The sequence below is a fragment of the Spinacia oleracea genome, chromosome 5 (assembly GCF_020520425.1).
Source record: "Spinacia oleracea cultivar Varoflay chromosome 5, BTI_SOV_V1, whole genome shotgun sequence".
NCBI lineage: Eukaryota > Viridiplantae > Streptophyta > Magnoliopsida > Caryophyllales > Amaranthaceae > Spinacia > Spinacia oleracea.
The window spans coordinates 104,917,411-104,927,820 of record NC_079491.1 but is presented as its reverse complement, the minus strand read 5'-3'; the positions used below and the strand labels follow the sequence as shown (position 1 = coordinate 104,927,820).

General features: G+C 36.3%; 1 protein-coding gene across 1 annotated transcript in view; it reads left to right on the top strand.

Moving 5' to 3' along the window:
• The first annotated feature begins 9,945 nt into the window (after positions 1 to 9,945).
• The window catches only part of LOC110799775 (benzyl alcohol O-benzoyltransferase-like), a 30,236-nt gene continuing 29,771 nt past the window's right edge, over positions 9,946 to 10,410 (top strand). Inside the window, exon 1 of the mRNA XM_056828852.1 lies at positions 9,946 to 10,216. Within this exon, the coding sequence (XP_056684830.1) occupies positions 9,946 to 10,216 (271 nt within the window). The remainder of the gene's footprint in view (positions 10,217 to 10,410) is intronic.

Here is a 10,410-nt window from a genome sequence, read left to right as displayed (position 1 = left end):
CAAGCGAGCTGCGCCACAACGCGCACTGCCTCGCGCAAGCTTGCAGAGCCTCGCGCGCAGCGAGCGCAAGCTCGCGTGCCACGAGCGCTACGCCCAGCGACGATGCCTCGCGCAGCGAACGATGGCTCGCAGGATCGAGCGCTGGCAAGCGCGCGCAGCGAGCGCTGGCGAGCGCGCGCAGCGAGCGCTGGCGAGCGGACGCAGCGAGCGATGGCTCGCGTGCATCGAGCGCTGGCGCGCGCGCAGCGAGCACCAGCTCGCGTGATGGCTTGCGAAGGAAAGCAGCAACAGCGATGCGATGCAGCGCATGGGCTGCGCGCACATGGCCAGCGATGGCTGTGTGCGTGTGGCCCATGGGCGTACGTTGCGTGGGGTTGTTGCGTTGCGATTAGATCGTTTTGAAATTTTAATTTGAAATTTTCAGTTTACGTAATTTTAATTAATTTTAAAATTAATAATTTAAATTATTTTCTTGGATTTTAATTTTGAATATTGTAATTATAATAAATTAATTTAAATACGACTGAAATTAAATTAAACTTTTTGGATTCAATTATAAATTTATATGAGCTTTAAATTTTAATTAAATTTGTATGTTTCCGGTTAGACTAGAAATACATTTTTATGTTTAAAATTAGTAAAGCATATAAATTTATTGTAAGTGGGAGCCCCTTTTTAGTCATAAACTCTTGATTAGGTCTACAAATCCTTAAGGTTAAAACAACTTGATTAGAATTAATAAGGACTGAATAATTGGTAGATTATTGGTGCCCTTGATTAATTGCTGCAAATGTTTACGTGATGCATAATGTGTTTTACTAACCAGCTATATGGGCCATTCATGTTAATGAATGGGTGAATGGTATATATTGTATATGTACTGTTTTGCAGGTTATGAAGTGACTAGTATGGCCCAAATAGGATAGAAAATATGGTCTGCGTACCATTAATTTGAATGTAATTGGTCTAAAGCACCAAAGTTGTTTTTCAATTCAAATATGGTCTGCGTACCATCAAATAGTTGTAATTAGTTTTAATTATAGCTTATCCTATTTGAAGAAAATGGTGCCTCCCACGGAGATTTTCAATACGGACTTTGAAGTTAAAGCTTCAAGATGAAGTCGGGCCATACTAGATCACATTTATCTTATGCATGTTTTAAGTTATTTATTGTTTTTAAATATGTCTTAAAATGCATGAGATCAAAGCTTGATTATGTTGCATGATTAAGGATTTTAGTTCACTTAAAATCTAACCAACATAGTAACAGCCTTAAGTTCCAAACTTAAAAATTGAGTTATAAGGTGCCATGCCAAAATATACACTTGCTTGGATATCCTTTACATCAATCTAGTAATAGTTTTCGCTCAGCGAGGTGTTACTTATTGGTCCTAAAGGGGCAAGGTACACAAATAATTGTGAGTACATGTTAGTTTTGGTGAAACTCAACGATATAAGTAAGGAGTCCTTTTATGTCGTGGCAAAATCGATAGGTTTACCTAATAAGTTCTTAGACGTACCTATCAACCAAGAGTAGTTTCTAGACTATTAGCAAAACGCATTTGCTTACCTAAAATGTTTTAGAATTGAGTCAACAAACTGTGCTTAATTCTTCAATGGTTTTAGGGTCTTGGAATCATTTTATTCACACCTGACGGAACACATAATTCGAATAAAATGCTAATGACTTGTTTAAATTGCATGATTGCTTTCATTTTCAAGTTATTATTCATGATAAATGTTTAGACTTGGCATGCTTCAATGAATGTTTTAATTATTGTTTATAATTAAATATCTTGCACTGCAATAAATCCTTTTAGAAAGGTAACAGTAAATTTCCTCGATTGGTAGTGAATCCAAGAACGATTCACGGAAGTGAGAGAAAATGAGCAATTTAAAATGTACTTTTCTTTTAGCGACTTTTATGGTTGTTTTCGAACATCAAAGTCGAATGGCAAACCAATTGGTGCTTGTGAATTCAAAATACACTGTAGTTTTGAGATCATAAAGCATTGAGTTTAATACGCTCAGCTTTACCAATGGTTAACAACCTAATATCTTTGTCCATTTAATTCTCGAATGAGTCTAGTCCCTAGACATTCGAATAGATCGATGCTTAGAGAACTTTAGAAGCTTCTGGTAAGATCATCTAGTTGAAACTTAATATTCAACATAAATTAAATGGTAAGAACCTTGTTGGGGTGACATTGGACATGTCTAACAAAGTATAAAAGTCAACACTAAAGAATTCAATTCTTAAAGACTATAAGAAAGGGTACAAGAAATAGGAAAACGAGGAACAAATGAAAGGAATTTACGATTCCGTTTCTACCTATAAGTTTATGTTTAAAGAGAAGTGACCTAGCAATCAAACTTCCTTGGTATCATATACCGCTTGAGGTTCTTACTTCGGTAATAACTCAAACAATAGAAGCTAGGATACACCAATGACCTACAAGTGGGAAATGAAGCATGGCAATGCTACATTAGCTGTAGGGTCATCTAGTTTGTTTTAAGTCCCTTCAAGGCTGGAACTTAATGGCTGTTTTGTTCCATAATCAGCATACCTAAATTTCTGCTTCAAACACAGAAAGACTCACATTCAGAAGAACAAAAACAATGCTTGTTTGTTTGTTTATTTGAGTGAAATGGTCAATTACGGGTTGAGTCAATATGCTTGATTAAAACAAACAACTCTTTAACAATAAAAACTTTACTAGGTTCAAATCAACCCCTTGATTTGAGTTCCACTAATCTTTGGCATTGTTGCTTAGACCATATCAACAAGTTAACATTCAAAAGCTCTATTTTGATGGACTTTGGAAAGTTCATTGATTTCTAGATCAATTTAAGACGACTAGTCTTACTTGTTGAAAGTAACAAAAGATATGAACTATTGTTAGAACGCCTAGACAATAGAGTTCAAAGCTAAAGAAAGATTTTATGACTTTATTATGTCACATGGATTTGAGTGAATATAGGTTTATTTACTCAAATGTGATATAAGTTGAATCTGTTTGGCTAGTTAAAAGATTCAGAAGCATAAAATCCACTTGGCAAGAAATCATAAAGATCTAGGTTAGATCATGTTGATGATTACTTGAGACCAAATATGATCATTAATGATTGTGTGTTGTAATTTCACAATCTAGGTCCATAAGATATGGCATATCTTAGTTGGAATAATCGAAGTCAATTAATACTTGATTCGATTAATGATGAATCATAAAGACTTTTCCTATAATTTCTGAAACAAAATGCTCAACTACCACCGAACTAAACCAAATTCGTCAAAGCTATTGAAAAGTAATTTCAAAATATCTTTTCATAATATATCTAAAGAGTTCCTAAACTAAGTGGGAGCTTAGTGTTTGTTATTCAACAAACTAAGGCCCCAAGTATAGATATATGTTTCATTGTGATTTATTCAAATGAGACACAAGGGTATTGTTTCTACCACGAATTTTTGAGAACATAATGTTTGTTTGCTCGAAATAATGTCCTTTTGGAGATTCGTTTCCAAAATGACAAGTGGGAGAAAATAGACCTCGAAAGTCTTCGAGGCGAACAACAAACATAAACGGACATTCCGGAGGCTTTTTCGAAGTGCTTCAGAAAATCCGAACTTATTCTTTAAGGACTTTAGAAGTGGCTTTAAAGAATAGACATCTCTTAGAAGACTTTACAAGTGCTTCAAGGAGAACAGGATATTCAAAGGACTTTCAAGTGGCTATTGATATTCTATTGTTTGATGTTCTATACCCTAGTAGGCATAGAGTTCAAGTCACTGGAACTATGAGATTCTTCTATTAGATAGTGAAGAAACATGGAGTTCAGGTCATTGAAGCTATGCGATTCTTCCATTAGATAGTGAAGAAACCTACAACTTGCAGTCAAACTATTATCATGTAGATTAATGAGTTTGTGACCTGTAAGAAAGCTATGACGAAACCCAGATTCCCTAAAATGGTTAGAGGCTATATATAGACTCAAATGTTTTAGATGGTTAAAGGCCATAAAACATAACCAATGTTTTGATGACAAAATTGAAATTTTGTTGATTTGCAAGAATAGTTTCACACCTATTGGTTGCAAGTTTGTTTTAAACCATCAAACATGGAATTGTGTTCACACACAAAGCTAAATTAGTTGCTAAAGGTTACAAGCAAATTCATGGCATGGATTGTGTTGAAACCTCATGCATAATCGTAATGCTCAAGTCTATAATTCAAGCAATGATTGCATATTGGTACATATGACAACTGGATGACAAAACGTATTCCTCAGTCAAATGTTGGAAGAAACTATGTACATGGTATGTCATAGGATTTGTGGATCCAAATAATGCTTGAAATGAATGTTAGCTTATGAAATCTAAGTATAGATTTAAGCAAGCAATTGGGAATTGGAATTGTATTTTAGTGAAACTAATAAGTATTTTAGTTTCATAAAATGTACATGATTCTTATAGATATATAAGAAGTTTAGTGGGAGTACATAAAAACTTGATTGGTCATGTGTGTATCACACACATATCTCTCTATTGTGAAATAACATTCAAATGCTAATGACTTAGATTTGAAATTATTCATCAATGATGGACCAAGGCGAAACTTAGTACATACTGGGTATTAAAGATCTATTTACAAAGATCTTATATTAATGTTTTGGATTAAGTAATGGCATTTACTAAATCAAACACGAAAGACTCCATTGGAGATAGTCGACCCATGTGAATAAATCTAAGTAAAGGATGTTTGAACTATGTATAAGCATTTACTAAGTTAAACATCAAAGGATCTAAATAAGATTCTTAACCTATATTATATGTCAAAGAATTTAGCTGGATTTAGTATCTACTGAAACTAGATAAGCTAAAGTTACATGAATAGAATTCAATTGGGAATTATTCTGCAAAAGAATTTATCATGTATGATATAATATGAGGATCGCCAAAAACGTATCGTATGGCTTTAGGCATGACGAAAATATACCAGTCTCTATTGATCTAAGTAAAGATCAACTAGATTGAGATCAAGAAAAACTTATGGTACTTAAAAAGGTACATAGGAATAGTTCTTGATTCATGGAAATAAAGATATGCTAAATATTGATGCTACACGCATAAAACACTGGCAAAGGATCAAGCAAGATTCCCTTGGAGTTAACCATTGGCAAGGACGAGCTATAGAGCATCGTGTTTTGAAAATGGCAACATGGGTTGGAGACCATGAGTTGTTGCGTGGGAAATTAAAATATTAATTTCTATGTTCTAAGATACAGCTGGAAAGTCTTCCACATGTCTGTGAACTGCTTGGATACGTAAATCCAAACAAAGAATCACTAGCAACCTAAACAGTTGAAGTAAAAGTACTTATTGCCTAAGAAGCAATAAAACAGAGTTGTTTATATTAATGAGTTCTTCATTGAACTTGGGTGGATCACATGTCTGCTAACTTGATGGCTCTTCATTGCAAAATGCGTAGAACCACTATCGAAGTAAGAACGACTAGATCACATAATAAACAAACTCAAAAGATCTTATCATCCTATCTCGAATATCATTCGATGAAAAAGATATTAAGATTGGCAAAGCATGATAACTAAACCTATGCAACAAGTGAGAAGCAACACTCACATTGTAGCACTGGAAATCAAGCATAGCTTTGAATTCCATGAAATGTTTTAAAGATGGGTTCGAGGCCCATGGTTGTAAAACATTAGGGGTTGAACATTTATCATATATGAAATGTATTTTCATATTCCATTTAATCTTGGTTTAGTATTAAATGATGAGTCCCTTCAATTTGACGATATATTCAAGATAGACTGTCAGGACCAGTCCTGTGACTAAGAAATGCCTATCAAGTGAACTTGAATGTCAAAGGTTGAAAATGGTCCCTAGTCGGAGTTTTCTATAAAATTGGACGCATAGAAAACGTTAGACGATTAGAATGCAAGATGAATAGTAGTTCTGTTTCTTGAACTATGTGGACATGGCAATGTCATAATCATTTGCATAGATACTTACTTTGGGAAGACTAGTATCGGACAAGACCTATGAAACTTTACTGTAAGAGATGAAAATCTGTCATAAGTAAATTTCATTAAAATTATTAGACACTAAATCCTCAATACCTGAGTGATTTGAGATTACTTGTTTGAGAACTGGTTGCTTTGACGTTGACCAACCGTCGCACCGTAAAAGGAGGCTATAAAGGCAACGCTCAGGTAATCACCTATCAAACGAAGTCTAATCTCAAGATCGCAAGATTGGGATTGTCCTCCCATAAATCGGGATGAGATGCTTAAAAGTTGTACAAGGCCACTCGGAGAGCTAGAAACTGTGAAATGCATGGCCGTGCTCGGATGAATCATAGGCTATGATTATCTGTTTATTTGATCAGTTGAACTCTGAAACCGAGGAACACCTCTGGACATAATAAGGATGACAACTCTTACCTTATGTTCAAGAGCAAGCATCAAGCGACAAAGGAATTAGGAAATGCACACTTGTCCCTAAGGACAAGTGGGAGACTGAAGGAAATAATGCCCTTGGTCCAAGTATGCATTCAATGTTAAGTCTAATAAATGCGGTTCAGTATTAATTAACAAGTTAATAATTCAGTGAGATCAAGTAAGCTGAATGCCTAGCTAGAGGCCGCTTCAGTTCAAGTGGAATTAATGATATTAATCCACAGCTTACTCTTGACTGAACCCGTAGGGTCACACAAATAGTACGTAAACGGATCAAGTATTTAATGGCATTAAATACTCCAACTATGGATATTCGGAATCGACGGATCTTGGTTTCAGTGGGAGCTGAGATCGTCACAGGCAAGAAATGAATACTCCGGAAACGATGATATTGCCGGAAACAGAAATATGGATCGTATCGGAAATATAAATATTATCCAAGTCGTAGATGTTGCCGGAAACGGAAACATGGTACGTATCGGAAAATATTATCGGAAATGGAAATATTGCCGGAATCGGAAATATTGCCGGAAACGGAAATATTGTCAGAATCAGAAATATTATCGGAATCGGAAAATAGTTCCGGAAACGGAAATATTAAATATTTGTTCGAAACGGAAATTAATTCCGGAATCGGAAATATTAAATATTGTTCGTATCGGAAAGAATTCCGGAATCGAGAATTTAATCGGAAGCGCATCGTACGAATTAGCATCGGAAGAGGCCTGCCAGACGAAGGCCCAGCGCGAAGCCGGGCCATCGCCCAGCAAGCCAAGCGCAACAACCACACGCCAAGCATACGACCAGGCCCAGCGCAAAAGCCAGGCCCAGCCGAAGCTTGGGCGCGCGCGCGGGGCTGCGACGAGTGGGCTGGCGCTGTGCGTGGCCGCAAGGCCTGCGTGCGGTGCTAGCGTATTACTCGAAGTATGTTACTCGAATCCTAAGGCTACCGGGATTCGTCATATGATTAAATCTAATCCTAAAAGATTTAGTTTATTTAATTAGAGTCCTAGTAGGATTATAATTAAATAAATTAGTATCCTAATAGGATTCCAAATCCTTTTCCATAACTCTATAAATAGGTGCCTAGGGTCACATATTTACAACGAGTTTTCAAGTATTCAAAGTGAGTTTTTGAGAGCAAAATTCAATTACACAATTGCCTATAAAAGTGCCGAAAATAATAGTACCTTAAGGGCGATTCTAGTTGGTCAATCTTAAGGCGGATCCGGACGTGCTTTGGACTATCTACGGAGGGACGACACTTGGAGTCCTAAAGACTTGTTCTTGTTCGGTTCGGGCGCAGCTAGGGAAGGCACGCAACAAAGATTATGCATCTAAACTATGCTAAATGATTATGTGTAAATAATATGATTTTCTGGCTATATGGTTTTTCCGCATGATTTATGAATTGTCATATGTATCATAACCTAACAGTGGTATCACGAGCCTCTTATTATTTTCATAATCTAAAATTGCATGAACATGGTTAAATATTACAAATTTGCAAGAATTAAAAGGGGTGATTAATTTTCGTAATTGTTAATTAATTGCAAATTGCGTTTATTTAATTATACGTACGCAGTTTTTCGGCAGTTTCTTCGTTACTCATCCAAATCGAGTGATTTTTGTGTCAATTCCGCATGTAAAAGGCATTCTAAAATTTTGACAAAATTAATATTTTTCTGCCGAACCCAGAATTCTCAAATTCGAAGCCTAACTATGACTTTTCGGAGGTTTTAGTTTTTCGAATGCAAAATTTCGTAAATTTAAGATGTTAAATTAAATATTTGCGATTCTTGTTGATAAATCTTGAATTTTTGATTGACCTACTGTATATGTTTAACAAGTTTGAATGCCTAGCCTTGTTAATTATGCAATCTAATTTGTAATTATGATTAATTTGTTGAAAATTAGAATAATTTAGAATTAATTTGATTTTCATAATTAATTATAATTTAATTAGATACCTATGTTTAAAAACCACCATAAAAATTGTAAATTTATGATAAATTTTAAATTTTTATGACCTAGACTTGAATCCATGTTAATCGGAAATCAATTGAATAATAAATTTTTGAATTTTCGCCCTAAAATTATGAAATTAATATTATTTATTAATTTGTCATTAATTTTAAATATAAATTTTTTAAATTTTATGCGATTCGTTCATATAACTTGCACGCACAAAGCAATGGACGCTACGTGTTACCCTTAAGGGGTGTTGTATAATGCGGGCATGTGACGACGAGCAAGGGACATCCCTCCCACTAACATCTGAATGCCTCCGAGAAGTCTCGGCACTAGAGCCAGGGCCCTGACCCAAGTTTCGCCCGGTCTGCTCCATCAAAACACCAATATGAGGAACCCTATCCTCAAACTCTCTACGGCCCTGACGACGCTCCTGTACAAAGTTCAAAATTCAAGCATGAGATATCTATATAGAAGTTTCAAGATACCAACATCACAGAAATGATAAACCTCCAGCTCGATCTCTGCATGCGAGCTTCCTGGTCAGCTTGATACACTGCTTCTTCAAGGAATCAATTACGAGCATCCAGCGGTGCACTCTTGCTCGAGGCGCCTGCATACATACAAAATTCAAAGTCAATTTCTATATACGATACTACAACCATTTCACGAAATACAGAAGCACTCAGATGCATAATGCTTAGCAAGAGCATTGGCTGCCATCCGCTCTGAGGGAGAGGACATCGGGACAGTAAGATTTACCTGCTCCCCATCCGAGTCCACATAACGAAGGACCCTGTCAGCATAGGGGACATCCTCCGGGTCGGCCTCCTCGACCTATAAGCACATATACAAGATTCAAATTATACAAGAGTACAAGAATACAAGAATACGAGAATACATAGTTCAAACCCAAAGCTTACCAGTGGCACAAAGCGAACGGTCGTGTTTTTGTAATATTTTTATAAGTTTTTATAATATGTAGTTAAATATATTGGTGGTCAAAGTTGTGCATTGTCAAGCGTGTCCATTCAAAACCGTGCGCGTATTAAGGGACGGAGGGAGTAATAGTATACATAAGTTAATTCAATGAAGATAAGTTCATCTAAGTTTAGATTAATTAATTTTAGTCAAATTTAGTTGAATCAATCAGAATTTAAGTCGTAATTGCATGGACATTTGGTTAGTATTTTCACTCTCTCTTCCCACTGCATGTACATAGAAATATGCTGCATTATAATTCACAAATTTATTTCTATCCTTCACTATTTTCTTAGTAAAACACGAAATAAAATACATTTACTCACTTTTTATGAATTAAAAAATTAAAATTCACAAATACTGGTTAAAATTCACAAATTTACTAGGCAATCCTTCTTGGCTTCTTGCCTATAAGTACGGCTAACAACTGAAATTACCAATCGCATTATCTCTCCATTATTTCTCACTACTACAGTACTATTCCCATAAAATAGCCTAAAAAAAGTAAAAACTATAATGGCACAGTCAAGTATAAAAACATCCTTGGTGTTTAATGTGACGAGGCGGGATGCGGAACTAGTCCCTCCGGCAAGGCCTACCCCGTATGAGTATAAGGAACTTTCCGACATTGACGACCAAGAAGGCCTCCGGTTCCAGATCCCAGGAATCCTGTTCTACCGAAATGAGGACAAGAACTTAACCGGGTCCAACTACAGGGGACGGGACCCGGCCAAGGTGATCAAGGAGGCCGTGGCGAAGGCATTGGTGTGGTATTACCCGCTCGCCGGTGTGAGGGGGTCGAAAAAGCGCGAGGCTAATGCGTGACCTCGTCCCTCGTGGGTGTGACGATACTTTTTATTCAATCAAGTGTAATTGGATTTCCTGTGAGTATACACCCAATTGACTAGTAATATAGGAGTCGCCATTCAGTTTTTAACGATAATGAGAAAAACTGACAAAACCCGGTTATCGTGACATAAA